The 17,748-nt window shown below is 40.9% G+C and overlaps 1 protein-coding gene across 4 annotated transcripts in view; it reads right to left on the bottom strand.

Moving 5' to 3' along the window:
• The window catches only part of WDR44 (WD repeat domain 44), an 86,123-nt gene extending 69,471 nt beyond the window's left edge, over window positions 1-16,652 (bottom strand). For 2 of the 4 annotated variants that reach the window (XM_045068248.1, XM_045068247.1), the window contains exon 1: window positions 16,159-16,652. In XM_045068248.1, the coding sequence (XP_044924183.1) occupies window positions 16,159-16,235 (77 nt within the window). In that variant the 5' untranslated portion in view covers window positions 16,236-16,652. The remainder of the gene's footprint in view (window positions 1-16,158) is intronic. The other 2 variants (XM_004762101.3, XM_013061241.2) reach the window with 1 other exon arrangement.
• Window positions 16,653-17,748: the final 1,096 nt, after the last annotated feature.

Consider the following 17,748-nt stretch of genomic DNA (forward strand, 5'->3'; position numbering starts at 1 on the left):
AGGAAGGAAGGAGAGTGCAAACTAAACCTACATTTGCCACCTGCTTCATAGTCAACTAAACGACTAGGAACTCAAAGATCCACTTCCTAAAGCACACAAATAAAATATTAAAAGCAATCTCATACTTAACATTCACATTTCCGGACTTTATACTATACTAGATGAAAAGAATATACCAAAACAATTTTGCAACACAAAGAAAAATGGATGAACAAAGTCTTTTTCTGTCAGTAAGAGGATGCACCTTTTTCTAGGCTCTGAGGAAAAAAAAAAAAGTTGGTTGGCTCTGAAGAAGCCTCTTGTCAGGTTGCAAAATTCCTGGCAGAGTCCTAAAGGGGTAAAAAGCAGCAATGACATGGAAGAAGGAATATAGAGTGAATCAACTGGAACAAAGCTGGGACATAAGAACATTTTTCTTATAAGAAGGTGGCTACCAACGGCTTAAGAGAGAATTACCCTATAGCTTGATCTTGTTTTTATCCTCCTCTTCTTTTTGCCTTTGCCATCAGGAAAATATAAAAGTAAAATGAGCTTAAGCAGTTTTTCAGGGAATCGGATCAAGCAGAACAAAGAACAGCTGGCCTGTACAAAGTGGGTGCTGGGATTCTAAGGTCCTTGAGGTGAATAGGATATGAGCATAGATAAGGCCTTACCAAGTCATTCAAATAAACAGGTATTAAAGAGTTTTGCTTTCTAAAACCCAGTAAGCTGAAACAGGAAGATATGATGGTAAACTAAGACCAACACCCAAGTGGCTAAGTCTAAATTAGGAATCAGAAGGGTTCTGGTGATCAGAAAACCTTGACATGAAGATTTTCTCCCCACTTAGGTCAGGCAGGAAAAGAACATCAAACAGAAAGCCAAAGACAAAAACAAAAACCCAGGGTTGAACAAAAATTGAAAACAGTTCAAATAGATAAGATATAGTTTTATCTTTAAAATCTTGCTCTATAAATAAAATCTTAAAGGGAGAGGCGGGTGACTGGGTGGCTCAGTTGGTTAAGCATCTGCTTTGGGCTCAGGTCATGATCCCAGGGTCCTGGGATCAAGCCCCGCATCGGGCTCCCTGCTCAGCGGAAAGCCTGCTTCTCCCTTTCCCCTACTCCCTGGTTGTGTTCCCTCTCCCTCTGTCTCTCTCTCTGTCAAATAAATAAAATCTTAAAAAATAAATAAATAGGGGCGCCTGGGTGGCTCAGTCGGCTAAGCCTCTGCCTTTGGCTCAGGTCATGATACCAGGGTCCTGGGATCAAGCCCCATATTGGGTTCTCTGCTTAGGAGGGAGCCTGCTTCCTCCTCTCTCTCTCTCTCTCTCTCTCTCAGCCTGCCTCTCCACCTACTTGTGATCTCTGTCAAATAAATAAGTAAAATCTTAAAAATAAATAAATAAATAAATGAATGAATAAAATTTGGTGTGCAGTATTATTCATTGGACTTGAGGTATATACACTGATTTTATTAATCACATTTTAAAAAGATTTTTAAAATATTTATTTGAGAGATGGAGCACGCATGTGAGCGCACTCGGGGAGGAGCAGAGAAAGAGGGACAAGCAGATTCCACGTTGAGTGTGGAGCCCAATGCAGGGCCCAATCCCACAACCCTGAGATCATGACCCAAGCCCAAATCAAGAGTCAGACATCCAACCTACTGAGCCACCCAGCTGCCCAGGCAGATTCTTATGGTAAGTTTTACTAATCAAATATGAAGCAATAAAATCATCCACAGAAAGTGGTAAGTCAAAGAACACCTTCAACTAATAACAGTACTCGAACTAAAGAAATGAGATCTAAGAGAAAATTATTTGCTGGCCTTTCAAAATCGAATCATTCGTAAAAATAAAAAAAATAATTTGTGACAGTACCACACCCATTCTCACAGTTCTATTTTAAGTTGGCTGCTACCAAAAGTGAAAATCCCAACCGGAAAAGTCTAGGAATAGCAGAAAAAAAAATGTTAGGCAATCACAAATGAGTCAATTTTCCTAGTACAATCTATAATGGCATGTTTTAACTAAGCAGTTGAAAATAGGACTCATATTTCCCTAGATACATGGCAACACTGATTTATTAACATTAACAAAAGCCAAGAATATAGTTATAATTATCAAATAGGGAATTAACTGAATCTTTGAGATGTGAATTATTATTTCTATTATTCTTTGAAAGACTATTTTAAGTTTTAAATACTATGAAAGTGAAGAAGTAGAATATATCTAAAATACCTAATATAACTATTTTATCCATGATATTAATGGGAATAGATAGTGAAAAAAATTTGGCACAATGGCTCTGTTTTTCCAAAGTGTATTTTTGTGGTTACATTTATAAACAATCTATAATAAAAGAAAACTTCATAAATATAAATCTAATCACATGTGAAATAATTACAAACTTAAAGTAGATCCTTAATGATATGTATTTTTTCTAAAATGACAACCTGATTTTTCAAAACTTATTTACATAATCCATGTAGTTTTATGCCATATTCCTGAAAGAATATCTTGATAATCTATTTACTGACAAAAATAACAGAAAAATATATCCGCTCCCTGGGCCTACTCAAGAATTCTAAACTAAAAACATTCTACTTTGCACATTTACAGACTTTCAATAAATACCCACATTAAAACAGTAATTCAAGGAGAGGGCATCTATCTCACAATGTCCCAATTTGTCAGAGTGGGTTAGATAAAATCACATCTCTTAATGATTTCAAGTAATTTTTAGTAAAACCATAACAGAAACAGGTAACTAAATTTTTGACTGCCTAGAGAAGTCATTACTAATGCAGTCATGCTAAATCACTTTGCAACCTACTTTTTAAAAAGTAAACAAGAGGTTGGTCTACAGGTTATATCAAAAGCTTTAGCAAGTTAATGTGCTAATATGATTTTGCAAGTTATCTAAAACATCCAGTAGTGTACTAATCTTAAAAAGTAAATGCCAGGGGTGCCTGTCTGGCTTCATCAGTGGAGCAGGCGATTCTTGATCCTCGGTCTTTCTCTCTCTCTAATAAAAGTCCCATGTTAGGCAGAGCTTACTTTAAAAAAAAAAAAAAATTAAATCCCTATAACATCTAAGGTCACCCTATATAAAAATTAGAGCTTTAAAGAATCTGTCATGAAGCACCTGACTGGCTCAGTCCGTTAGGAGTCTGCCTTCGGCTCAGGTCATGATCCCAGGATCCTGAGAATGAACCCTGCGTCGGACTTCCTGCTCAGTGGAGAGCCTGCTTCTCCTCCCTCTGCCCCTGATGCTCTGCCTACTTGTGCTCTTTCTCTATCTCTGTGTCAAATAAATAAATAAAATCTTTAAAAAAAATCTGTCACAATCCCCCCTTTAAAAAGTTTTACATAAATCAATTCTATGATCAGTGAACAGGTTTATTCAGACTTTGAGATTCTTCACTTTTCTCTGAGTTTACTGCTTATCACCAAAGATGGGGAGAGGGACAAAAATCAAACGAAACCATTTATTTTGTTTTTAATTTTTTTAAAATTTACTGCTATCTGTGATAAAAGATTGATGGGAAAGGAGGTTGTAAACTAATGAGTGAACTGAGGCGTTGGTGTAACTGATAGTTTTTTTTTTTTTAAGATTTTTTAAATTTATTTGTCAGTGAGAGAGAGGGAGAGAGAGCGAGCACAGGCAGACAGAATGGCAGGCAGAGGCAGAGGGAGAAGCAGGCTCCCTGCCGAGCAAGGAGCCCGATGTGGGACTTGATCCCTGGACGCTGGGATCATGACCTGAGCCGAAGGCAGCTGCTTAACCAACTGAGCCACCCAGGCGTCCCGTAACTGATAGTTTTTAATTGTTCATGTTCTCCACCCATATCATGAATAATAGAAAAATGATCAGATTTCAGTACATTTAATAGTAAGCATTTTATTTTATAAATTTGATTACTATGCTTTATGTATTTGAATTTCTATTTTTGCATTCTTTAATGAAATATGTTTTAAAGACTTGATAATTCTCTAGAAAAATATCGAATCACCTAGAATGCTTACCTACATAAACATTCTGAGTGGGAGCACCTGGGTGGTTCAGTTGGTTAAGCGACTGCCTGGAGTCCTGGGATGGGATCGAGTCCCGCATCCAGCTTCCTGCTCTGCAGAGAGTTGGCTTCTCCCTCTGCCCCCTCTCATGCTCTCTCGCTCTTTCTCAAATAAATAAATAAAATCTTTAAAATAACATTCTGGGGGCACCTGGGTGGCTCAGTGGGTTAAGCCGCTGCCTTCGGCTCAGGTCATGATCTCAGGGTCCCAGGATCGAGTCCCGCATGGGGCTCTCTACTCAGCAGGGAGCCTGCTTCCTCCTCTCTCTCTCTCTCTGCCTGCCTCTCTGCCTACTTGTGATCTCTCTCTGTCAAATAAATAAAAATCTTAAAAAAAATAACATTCTGAGTGGCAAGTTTATTATTTATCATAAAAATGGTTATTCAATCTTATTTAGATCTTAAATAGTAATTACTAATAATGTTATTTTTCTAATTACTTAGCTATGAGGAATGCATTTTCCCCATTAATTTGACAGCCAACAGGGGTTTGATTAGGTGGAAAAAATTAATAACTACCACATGCATTCATTGTGACTGCTAGAAAACACCTCTGAAGGGAAAGGGGAAAAAAAGAAGCATTGTGTTTCCAATTAGTGGCTTGTAGCCAAAAATATGAATCAGTTATACTAAAAAACAAAAAACAAAAGACCTAACCCCTGCCCCCCCCCAACTGTGGTCTAAGTAAACAACTGACAACAAGCTATAAAACAAATACAGGGGGGAAAAAATCTAGGATTAAGACTTCTTTGATGCGGCACAGAAGCCCAATCAGCAGTGGCTCACATCTTGAGGGGTTTTCCCTTAGGAACAAAGAACATACCCTAAGAAATGTAGTTTGCAGTATCTGGAATTCCAGCTCTTGCAGTAGCAAGGTCATTTTCTGACCTAGCTACTGTACCATAATTAATTCCGTCAAAGTTTGAAAAGAACATTAAAAATACTCCTTTTTAGGGGAGCCTGGGTGGCTCGGTAGGTTAAACATCTGCCTTTGGCTCAGATCTAGGCTCTGCTCAGCCTGGAGCCTGCTTCTTTCTCTCCCTCTGCCTGCCACTCCCCCTGCTTGTGTGTGCGTGTGCGCTCTCTTTCTCTTTCTCTCTCTAATAAATTCTTTTTAAAAAATACTGCTTTTTATTGTTTTAAACAATAAATTATACATACCCAAATGGCAGAAGAGTTAGTCTCATCATTCTAATAATTCACATTTAAAACATGACATGACGGGCGCCTGGGTGGCTTAGTGGGTTAAAGCCTCTGCCTTCGGCTCGGGTCATGGTCTCGGGGGTCCTGGGATCGAGCCCCTCTGCTCAGCAGGGAGCCTGCTTCCTCCTCTCTCTCTGCCTGCCTCTTGGCCTACTTATGATCTCTCTCTGCCACATAAATAAATGAAATCTTAAAAAAAAATGACATCACAAATGTTTATAGTTTAGAAAAGCAAAATAAGGAGAGACCTAATCTTTTTTTTTTTTTTTTTTTTTTAGATTTTATGTATTTATTCATGAGAGACAGAGAGAAAGAGAGGAAGGCAGAGGCAGAAGAAGCAGGCTCCCTGTGATGCTGGGAGCTTGATGCCAAGACTCTCAATTGCAGGTCCCTGGGATCATGGCCTGAGCTGAAGGCGGATGCTTAACCAATTGAGCCACCCAGGAGCCTTAAGATCTAATGTTTTAGAACTTCATTCAAAACCATCACCTAATTATCACAAAGTAGTGAAGTTCCACTTCTGCTGGCTGGCCTTAATCTACCCCAGGTGAGTTTTATTTGCAAAATTAGCATAATAATTGCCCTGCCTATCTCACAAAAATTGTCCTTTTGTCTCACGCAGCTGCAAGAAATCAGAAGAGATAATGAGACTAAAGAAGTACCTTGTAAACTAATGACCAACACTGGTTGATGGTATACCATCATTCTTTACATGTAGAGCTATATTCTTATTACGGGTTCTTATTATGAACCCATTCATCACTGGAAGAAAAAGTTGAAAACAAGAAATTGATAGGACTACAGGATAACTGGCAAAACCTCCCACGGCTTCACTGTTAACATTTAATATTCTCTGAGTACAGGATGTCATCAAATTACAAAGGTTCCATAAATCCAAACCAATGTCCTTGCCTCAGCCCCCTCCTTTTCCTCCCTCTTTGCTCTTAAAGGAACTGGGGTGGGGGTGGGAGTGCAGATTTGAGGGAACCAGGAAGTTCAAAAGTAGAAGAAAATGGGAAAAGAAGTGGAACACCACAGAGCATGCCTACTCACCATCCCTATCACCATCTAAACCCTTTGATGCTACTACACAGCAGCTGTAGACATCTCTCTGTGCTGGGAAATAAGGCAAAGGTTAAAAGTCAATAGCCAAGAGCTATGACCTGAAACAAAATACGGATAGTAAAGTTCACCTAAAGGGAAAAAAAACTGATCTCAGTCATTAACCGTAATCTCTAAAGCCAACCCAATAAAGATAAAATACCAATTGCAAAATATTGACAAACTACTCACTTTCACTCACAAATGTCCTAGTTTTATCAAACTACCTATTTATTCACTCCGTTCACCTATCTTACACTAACCCAATAAATCTACCCAACCTGTGATGCTAACCTATCCCACTTACCAACACATTCACTATACCCTATTTAATTAATCTTTCTCTACCTCTTCCCAAAGACCCACCCACTATATTTCAGCCATCAGGGCCCCTTTTCCATCCTAAGGGACAGTAAGTAATTATATGTAGTGAATCTCTGTATTAATGACATTGGGTAAGCAAAGGAGAAAGATGGGGGTAAACGGGGTGAGACTGGGGCTGGAGTAATGTTCAAACAACCTGACATTTTCAGTTTGACACGAGTAGATAAGCACATTTAAAAAAAATCTTTTTAAAAATAAATAAATATCAATTCACAGATCTGTACACCTGGGCTAATACATTATATGTTTATCAATAAATAAATAAATTTTAAAAAAATAAATAAAAACACACAAATTATTAATAGTACTGCTAATAACCAGAAAGATGATTCCCTCAGTCTCCCAATTTAACACACTTTCAGGAACAAATTTAAAAGAGAACTATTGATATTAAATTCATCCATGGCTAATTTTTCCAGTTCAAGAGCAATGCCAGGAAAAACAAAACAAAACACTCCTACCTCTTCTCATGAACCTACTTAGTAACCAGAATGCTTGCTTCTGAGAAAGTGGGTTTGAATACAGCTCTACATTCTATTTATTGGTTCTCTAGAAAGTCTGACCTGTGGTTCAAAAGAATGCCCACAGTTCAATTAGTTTGCACTGGAACAGTCTATGACAATTAGTAGTGCTCAGGTAGGTTTTACACAGGAATGGCTTGCTCTATACAGGCTGCCTACTAGAAAATATTAAGGTTTTCAGTCAGAAGTTCCAAAAATTTTATGCTTCATGCTTTTATTTATATAGTTTTTTTTGACAGAGAGAGAGAGAGAGAGAGATCACAAGTAGGCAGAGAGGCAGGCAGGGGGGGGGGGGAAGCAGGCTCCCTGCTGAGCAGAGAGCCCCATGCGGGGCTCAATCCCACCCTGAGATTATGACCTGAGCCGAAGGCAGAGGCTTAACCCACTGAGCCACCCAGGCACCCCATTTATATACTTTTAAAGACTTTATTTATTTATTTGACAGAGACAGAGAGACAGAGGGAACACAAGCAGGAGGAATGGGAGAGGGAGAAGCAGGCTTCTTGCTGAGCAGGGAGCCCGATTCTCAACTGGATTCGGGGCTCGATCCCAGAACCCTGCAACCACAACCTGGGCCACCCAGGCACCCCCTTCACGCTTCTAAAACAAAACAAAACAAAACACAACTATTTATCTTCCTCCCCACTCCACCCCCCTGAACCCCACTACCCCCGCTTTCTATAAAACAATGTTCAGGATTAGGGCCCTGTGGAGAAAGTAAAACTTCTACTGCCCCTAAATCTATCTGTGCAATTAAAATAAAGTTCTCCTTGGAGAATTATCAAACTTCAACCACAGTTTTGATTAAGATACACCAGTCCTAAGATGAAGCCATTCAAATCATGATTTCAACAAAAATTCAAACCAGGAAGATGTAATCATTTCACAAATATACAATCCTAGTATGTAATTTTCTAGTTCAACAAGATAAACATGTTTTGAAAAGTAAAAAAAAAAAAAAAAAAAAAAAAAAATCCTAAGACTGAAATTTTACTTTTTTTTTTTTTAAAGATTTTATTTATTTGTCAGAGAGAGAGCGAGAGCACAAGCAGGCAGAGAGGCAGAGAGGCAGAGAGAGAGAAGCAGGCTCCCCACTGAGCAAGGAGCCTGATGTGGGACTCGATCCCAGGACCCAGGGATCATGACCTGAGCCCAAGGCAGCAGCTTAGCCGACTGAGCCACCAAGGTGTCCCTCTACTTTGATTTTTAAATCGACATTACTTATATACAGAAACAGATACCAGTATTAGCTAAATCATTAGCAGATTAACCATGTCCAATTCAGGTAACCCAAGAGATTAATTGCGCATATTTAGAAGTCACTACTACACCATACAGTATTAACAAGCATTAGCACCAAAGACACTAATACATAAACCAACCATTTATAAATCCTAAATATTTCAATATCCTTTTTTTTTTCTAAAATAAACTCTACACAATGTGGGGCTTGAACTCATGACCCTGAGATCGAGTCACACCCTCTACAAACAACAAAGCCATCCAGATGCCCCTTCAATATTCTTATTTTTAGCAAGACAAGTGAACATTTATAATTCAAAACTAATATATTTATATGAATTCTGAGGTTTTTAAGAAATAAAAAATGCGCTTGTCAAGTAAATAGAAAGACTCATAATAATGACCCACAGTCAGTCTTTACCTTTCCTGTTTATTCAAAGGCTGAAAAAGAAAGATAACCTTTCCTATTACATATCTAAACAATTTTCTCAAATTAGAATGAATTAATCTAAGGGCCATTCTTTCTATAACCTACAGAAATTATTTTTGTTATAAGCCAGATTACTTATTTGGTAGCTGCTGATGAATCAAGGTGGCTTTTAAATCACTTGAGCTAGCTTCTGATGATACTTAATCTAAAATTCACATTTGCAAATACTATTTCTTACATGGCCACTCTTAATCTTGAAACTTACTCTAGCTGATATTACAAAAGGATGGCCTCTGGATGTCCGTGACAAGGACAAGGACTAACAATGGAACTGGGAACATGAGAGTGAGGAACTGTTGCCTAAATGCATTCTTGTTAAATTCTGTATGCTTAAAATATTGGGAGACAAAAAGGTTTTGTGGACTTAAAACTAACTGACCCTGATGGAATGCCAAACTGTAAACTGCGGGACAGCTGCAGCTGGTAATAAAACGCTAAAAACTGAAGAGCTTTAGCAGAACCTGATTATATGGTAATCCCAGTATCTGAGACAAGGCAAAGGAGCTGGAAGAATAACTGATAGGCTGGTTGCCAGGGTAACCAAGGTAAATTTGTATACTGACTTGGGAAAAACACTGGGGTTGCCATCAGGTATGAGACCCACATTATGTTTCATGTGCTTCTTTCCTCAATTTTCAATCACAAGATGACAAACTAACACAAAGACCACTCGGTTTGAAAGAAGAGAATGGGCTTCTGCTCTGAAGAGTAAAGAAAGCACCCAATTAAAGGTTTAGCTGTTTAGCTCATTAATATCCCACAGCTAAAAGAGAACAGGCCTTGTGAAAGTCTGTAGAAATTAGTTTAGCTCTGGGTAGAAAACCAGAATGTAGGTTATTTATCGAGTTAGTTATCAGGAGAACATCCTAAAGTACCTATTAATTTTTGTTACTTTAAATTTTGAGTTATTCCTTGTGGGCTCTTAATCTCTTACAAAAAGGATTTTTTAATTCGCACTGTGTAGGTGTGAATCTAAAACAATACTAAATGGTGTGCTTTGTTTTATCTCAGTTATCTACACTCCAGGAAGCAGCCTTATAACCTGGTCTCCATGACGGCTGCTGGGCCTACCTCCACCACCTCTACCTCCATCACCACACCCCCACCAACCAAACCCATCTTCCACCTACACTACCCCAGGAGGTAATTACCAGAACTGCAGCCCACTATGAGGGGGAAACAAACAGCGTCTCTAAGGGGCTTGCCTGGCAAATTCACCTGACTTTTTCAAAGTTAAAATAATGTAGAGAACACATGGATGGCTGTGTAATGTAAAGGTTACACAGTAAGTCTAAAATATCAACAATTACAATCTTCTTTCTGTTCTGTAGGTCCACCACTGAACTGTCAACATCCTAAAACTAAATACATTCCAAATATCAAAAATTTTTAAAAGATTTTATTTATTTACTTGACAGAGAGATCACAAGTAGGCAGAGAGGCTGGCAGAGAAAGAGGGGGAAGCAGGCTCCCCACTGAGCAGAGAGCCCGATGCGGGGCTGATCCCAGGACCCTGGGATAACGACCCGAGCTGAAGGCAGCGGCATTCACTGAGCCACCTGGGTGCCCCCCAAAATTAAATTTTATCTACTCTATTTTATGCAGTAGTTTATAGGAGTTTGTATGGATTTTAGTTTATAGGAGTTTGTATGGATTCAAATCGAGAACCCCCCAAATTGCCATACTAATAAGGACTGTCCTGTCTCCATGAGTCACCAATTGACAGTTGGAGGACACTAAATTTAGAGCCTGAATTTACCTTATATGTAGGTTCCCCTCACTTCAACATGATGTTATGTGGGTGTGATAAACAGCTTTTACAAATGTATTTCTATCAATCCACAAAGCCAAAAGCAATCAACAATAATCCAGGATTTATAAATATAATCTGATTAAATCCAACCCCTGAACAGCCATTTGAAGTAAACATTCTTAAAGCAACCTATTTGCACAAACGTTTTTTAAATTCAAACTTGTATCAATTTTCACTTCAGAGGGAAATCTTTCTAATACCTAAGAAAGTGAGAAGCTACGTTTTCAACAGAGGCGGCTATGCAACTTTTTGTTTTCAGATTGAACAATTCTTCAGGACAGTCTGATCTCGGTTCTCGTGACTTGAAAATCAAGATTTCACCCATTACGACAGACTAGTGGGGCGCCTGGCTGACTCAGTTGGGAGAGCATGCAACTCTTGATCTCGGGGTCTTGAGTTCAAGCCCCCATGTTGGGCATGGAGCCTTCTTAAAAAAAAAAAAAAAGAGTGGGGTTCATACTAATTATAGACTCCTGAAACTGAACTAGATAATAATCACTGTTCTTAGATCAACTAGTCTGCCACCATCCTGATTCGGAGAAAATTAGTGAGCAAAAGTTAGAACCCTAAACAGAACAGTCCATGTCCTCTGACAGCAACAAAACAAAATCACGTTGGATAGAAGACCACCTTAAGATCCCCACTAACAGGAAAAAAAAAAAAAAGAAGAAAGAAAAAAACAAACAAACAGAGCCCCACTAACAGGTTAAGTGCCAATAACCTAGAGCAGGAATAGCCATCAATACTTCCCTCCTTCCAGAGAAAAGGCAGCATGGTATAAATGAGGAATCAGGAGACTTGGGTTCCAGTTTCAAGTCTGCCATTAATCAGCAATGTGTTGACTTCCCCTCTCTGAGCCTAGGTTTCTCTTTCAGTTAAATGGGACAGTTGGACTGAATGATCTCTGATTCTTTCCTCTCTAAAAATGTTACCATCAGGGGTGCCTGGGTGGCTCAGTCGTCAAGCGCCTACCTTTGGCTCAGGTCATGATCCCAGGCTCCTGGGACGGAGCCCCTCATCAAGCTTCCTGCTCAGTGGGAAGCCTGCTTCTCCCTCTCCCACTCCCCCTGCTTGTGTTCCATTAAAATAAAAATGTTACCATTCTATCCATCCTTTCAAGGCCTCAAAAATATTTTGGTTGCCACTAAAAAAATAAAGACTGCTCAAAATGTCACATTCATTTTTATAACGTGTTCTCACTGCCAGCCTTTAGTATGTGTATGTATAATTCACACAAACTAGGAGGAGCATTCATGTCATATATAATTTACCCAGTAAACATTTAATTTAAAAATCTATGGGTCTGGGGGCACCTGAGTGGTTAAACACCTGACTTTGGCTTAGGTCACCATCTCAGGGTCCTGGGATCTGGTCTCTATGTGGGACTCCCTGCTCAGCGGGAAGTCGGCTTCGCCTCTCCCTCTGCTCCTCTTCCTTCTTGCACATGCAAGCTCTCTCTCTCAAACAAAATCTTTTTAAAAATTTTTTAAATAAAAATAAAATCTATTGATCTTAAAATAACAAAAAATAAAGTCTATGGGTCCTGAATCATGTACTAAATAGTATCAGATTTGTTAAACTGAAAACTAAAAAAAGGGTGCCCAAGTGGCTCAGTCCGCTAAATGGCTGTGTTCAGCTCAGATCATCATCCCGGGGTCCTGGTATGGAGCCCCGAATCTGGCTCCTTGCTCAGCGGAGAGCCTGCTTCTCTGGCTCCCACTCCCACTGCTTGTGCGTTCTCTCTTTCTCAAATAAATATTTTTTCAAAAACTTTAAGAAAATAGGGGCACGCCTGGGTGGCTCAGTCATTAAGCATCAGCCTTCGGCTCAGGTCATGATCCCAAGGTCCTGGGTTTGAGTCCCACATTGGGCTCCCTGCTCAGCGGGAAGCCTGCTTCTCCCCCCTCGCACTCCCCCTGCTTGTGTTCCCTCTCTCCCTGTCTCTCTCTCTGTCAAATAAACAAAATATTTTTTAAAAAATGGAAAGATTTCCCAAGAACAAAAGCTTATCAGTAAAAGCACACTATTAAACCTCAACACGATGAGAGACTTTTAGAATTAAGAAGAGTTCTCAGTGTAATCTCAATTTAAAGATGAAGAAATGAAATGACTCAGAATGCAGGGCTTTTTTCTATTATACCACACTTCCTCCTCCCTTTCCTGCTTTATCAAAAGACAGCATAGTAGCAAAAAGAATGCTAGACTGAAACTGACCTGAATTCTGATTCTAATTGCCATTAATTTGCTGTGGCACCTTGGACAAGTCCCTAGGCTTCGATTTTCACAATAATTTATATACAGAAATTATCAGTTCAATTCAGCAAACTGGTCCTAAAGCATTTTACTCCGGAATCTCTACACACAAAAGCATACACACAGTGTGGGACAGCTATAATGTACTGGAAAAAAAAAAATACCGGACGAGGAATCTGAAGAACTGGCTTCAAATCCTAGTTCTGTCACTTACAAACTGTGTCTCTTGGGCCAATTCATTAACCTCTCTGAGCCAAAGGCTCCTCATAGGTAAAAATGGAGAAAACAAGGAAATCCGACCCAAAATATAAATCAAAATAAAGCATTATAAATGTGGTACAAGGGGCGCCTGGGTGGCTCAGCCATTTAAGCCTCTGCCTTCAGCTGAGGTCATGATCCCAGGGTCCTAGAATCAAATCTCCCTTCAGGCTCCCTGCTCAGTGGGAAGCCTGCTTCTCTCTTTCTTCCCCCACAACACACCCCCCTGCTTGTGCTCTCTCTCTCAAATAAATAATAAATTAAAATCTTTTTAAAAATTAAAAAAAAATTAACATGGTAATATTGTAAAACTGGGTGACTGGAGATCTGCCACTGTGGAAAAGTAGGCTGTACTGGAATCAAGTCTTTCTATTAAAAAACTGGGCTGATTTTGAACTTTCAAAGAGTAGAACAACAAAGCTGAAGACACCAATGGAGGGGAACAGAAGAAATAAATAAATTTCAGGGAACACAAAGGATTGTGTATTTGGATTCTGATTAACAAAACATATGAGAACTCTCACTTGCCCATCCGTTTACTACAATTTGATGAAATGGTCTGTGTACTGTGGCACACCCAACAGCAAGGAACATTTATTAAAGTTTGCAAACTCAGTCTGTTAACCTCTCAGAGTTTGTATGGTGTGCCACTCCAATTCATTATCAAGGGACAGAAGATACTTCTGATGACCACATATCTAGTGATACCACCTGTTCCCACAAATTAAGATTTCTCACTGCCTTTCTCTTCACGGTACCTTATGGTACCTTATGCAAAAGACAAAAGCAGTCACAAAGGACAGAGGAAATGTTAATGATGCCAACTTTTTCAGTCCTCCCAGTACTGCTAGTTCTTTTCAGATGCAATTCTCTAGATGAATCTAATTCTCTTTCAACCCCCTCCCCCAACTAATACAGAATGGAGCCATGAAATTCACAGACTGACACTAAAGCTTTACCCATAGAGCTCAACACCATTAGTATTTGGAGAGGTTGGAGAGGTCAGAGTTAAAATTAGAAGGCTGGGTCCCATGGGAGAGACGTTTTTACTTTTCACCTAATATCAAAGGATCAAAGTGCCTGAGAAGCTCTATTATCCCAAGAAGCAAGAAGTGATTCTATCAATTCTATCAAAATGACTCACTGAGTTTAAGTAAGTTAAACAGCTCCACTTCTGCATACTTCCTCCCAAAGTAACCACTGTGTGAAGTTAAATTTTTTAATTCCAAGAAAGAAGGAAGGGAATGGACATTTGGGTTCTTTCTCTGTGCCAGGTTCTAGGCTAGACAATATACACTCCTGATATAACTGTCCTTCAAAATTAAATGTTTCATTCATTGAAAAGGAACAATATTCACAAATTTCTAAACTGATTAAGATCATATAGTTATTTCCTTCCCCCACTCCACAAACGCACACTCAAAAGCATTAAACCATTTAGGTCTGTCATTTAACCTAAATCGACAGGTCAACAATTCATTACTTTGAGGGGAAACAAAATTTAATTTCAAGGGAATTCAATCTATTTGGAAATTCAAAAGTATTTTCAATCCTATACCATCTAGCTATGAACTCGTTTCAGATACTGAACTTGGAGACTCAGTACCACCTCAAGACTGGTCACTGCCACCCAAAAATCTCATAATAGTGATAGGAGGTTGGTGGAAACTCATCTGCGATCCACGAATGTACATTTCTTTCTGATTTTGCTGTCCCAACTTTTTCGGTGTATGTTATATATAAAATATATTAGGCTTTAGAATGATTTCTAGAAAGTACAGATAAATTTTATTTGCATCAAACACGGTATTTCTTCCAGGGGGTAAGTGTGGGAATTGAAGGCAGTGGAACTCTTGTAACCATATTACTGTCTACTTACATTAACATTCAAATTTTACCAATTCTTAAGTTCTTACAGCATGAAAATATATTTCACTGCCTCTACTTCCACAAAAGTCGGTAGAAGAGTTCGGCAAAATAGCTTTAAATCCTGTTTCAACTTTGAAAAGTGGAGGAGTGGGTAAGTAGAAGTCCCAGTCAAGCGAAGCGTTCCAACTACTGCGCTTCCTTAAGCAGAATCTCTCATTCGAATCATCACTAAAACATCTTGCAGAATTAGATAAATAACACAAAGCTGTGGCTCTCCTTCCAACCACCAGATTACTCAGCACTTGTTTGTATCTCTGTAGTTGGTTATGTACAACTGAGTCCAGCTACTCTTAAGACGGCATTCTCCCTTAATTGTAAGGACCTTGTCTTTGATTTCCTTTGCCTCACCGTAAGGTGCTATTTTAATTAAACACTGTTGATCTACAGTACATCAGCTAGAGGACTTTCCCAAGTAAAATACCCAACCATTCCCCCGCTCCTTTTCTTTCGGTGCAACGAAGAGGACGGCAGATAGTTACAGCTACCTCTGAAACGAACAGGTAAGTTAGCGGCAAAAGAAAAAAACCCATGGGAAATGCAATTTGTCCTGTTACTGCTCCTTTAATCTGTGGTCCCTAGGGCCAAAACGGATGTTTCGAAGGTAAAGCGCAGAAACCCCACAAATACAAATCGCCGGCTCTCGGGCACGTAAGCTGTCCCACCTCGAAGAAAGCTGGACCAGACGAGAGAGGGGATCCTTAGCCCCAGGGGCCGCTCACCAGAGAAAGGCGGGGGTTTGGCCGAGGTGGGCGATTCCCCCTCCCCCGACTCCCTCTGAAGTGCCCGAGTGAGACACAGGAGCAGCGGTGGCAGACACAGCGGGACCTGGGAGGGGTGCCGGAGGAAGGCACCGGGGAAGCCCGGGGACTGGAGCGCGCGGCTTCTGGGCCATAGCTCCAGTTACTTACCCCACAGGGTAGCCGCCCCCCAGGTGCACATCTTCAGAGGCATCAAAGAATTCCTCGGTGTCGCTTTCCGACGCCATTTATAGGACACACCCGCGGGTGAGGGGGCCGGCGCCGCCTGGAGGGAGGGTGACTTTCGTCTCCTCCTCGTCGTCCTCCGCTCCGGCGAGACCGTGGGGTGGTGGGTCCCGGGCGAGGACAGGGACCGGGGAGACGATCTAGAGTGAGGAGCCGACGAGGGGCAGGGGCCGCCGTCAGCTGCCGGGCTGCGGGAATGACCGGCCGAGCGGCAGTCTGAGAAGGCGGCGGTAGGTCCACGGACAGTTGCAGTCGCCGCTCCCGGCGATAGGTGTACAAGGAGAGCGAGAGAAGAGGCGGTGGCTCTCTGTGGGGGAGGGCGGGCGCGCCGACGACAGCAGCTCCAATTTCTCCCGCAGCAGCAATTACAGCAGCTGAGAGTCAGTTGCCCGCAAAATACGGACGCGCACCTAACCTCGCGAGATTTCGGGAGGGGCCGGTTAAAGCGTGGGCGGGGCGACGAAGAGCCGGGGGCGGTTCCAAAGCGGCAGAGCTCAGATTTCTTCTACCCGAGAGGCCTATCATAACGGCGCAAGCGCGTTGAGGGCGTTCGGTGAAGGCCGGAAGTAGCCGAGGAGGGTGGAGCCTACAACCTGCGCAGGAGCGGCGTGGTACCTTAGAGCTGAGCGAGCGAGCCCGACGTAGGTGGGGTCCGGCAGATGATCTTATACTGTAACTTTGCAGTTTCAAAGAGAGGCATCTGCGGAGGGGTGGTTTTGAGTCTGCTTTTTTCCCTTGAGAGGAAATGCTGTCTGGAAGCATTGGCATTGTGGTTTACATTTATTTAGGTCGTCTTAATTTATCGAAGCCCAGAATATCCCACCCTTGGGCATAGGCAGGTCCACCTTCTCTAGCGTTAAGGGAATAACTCTCCCTATTTACTACAGGATCTCTAGTTGAGACCCCTAGATAATATTCTGCAGGCCAGAGGGTGGGGTCCAAGAGAGATACGTGGGGAGTGTGCCAATTCCATGAAGTAATGATGGATTTATTGCTGGATCAGAGCCAGCATAGGGCCTCCAGTTACTCTCTTCTACAAATATTTGTTGCTGCCCATGCTTAATGGGAGAGAAATTCTTAGACCGGCCAAGAGGTGGATCAGTCAATGGTAAATGTACATTGAACAGATACCGTTGCAAAGCTAAGAGCTAGTAACTTTATTCTGACCCTTGATTGCCCAATGTCCAGTGATGAAAATAGAAAAATTGTTTTTGAAAGACCAAGATGTTCTTTCTTACCGGATCATTAACCGCCAAAGTGATAACATTGACTTTCTATATGATCGCTGAAACACATTTGTTTACCATTGACGTCATCACAGGAAGGCTCTCAGGACTGTTTGCTCAGACTCAACTACTGCTCAAGATGGCAGCAGGAAAGACTGGATTGGGTCTGGCTGGGCACTTGGCCTGAGAGGCTACAGTGAAGTTCTAAATTTCTCCTTGTAAAGCAACCAGGGAAAGACCTGGCGTTGTTGGTGTACTGGAGTAAAACCAAATGCCATATACTGTAACT

The sequence above is a fragment of the Mustela putorius genome, unplaced genomic scaffold (assembly GCF_011764305.1).
Source record: "Mustela putorius furo isolate JIRA1106 unplaced genomic scaffold, ASM1176430v1.1 tig00003901_pilon_pilon_pilon, whole genome shotgun sequence".
Taxonomy (NCBI): domain Eukaryota; kingdom Metazoa; phylum Chordata; class Mammalia; order Carnivora; family Mustelidae; genus Mustela; species Mustela putorius.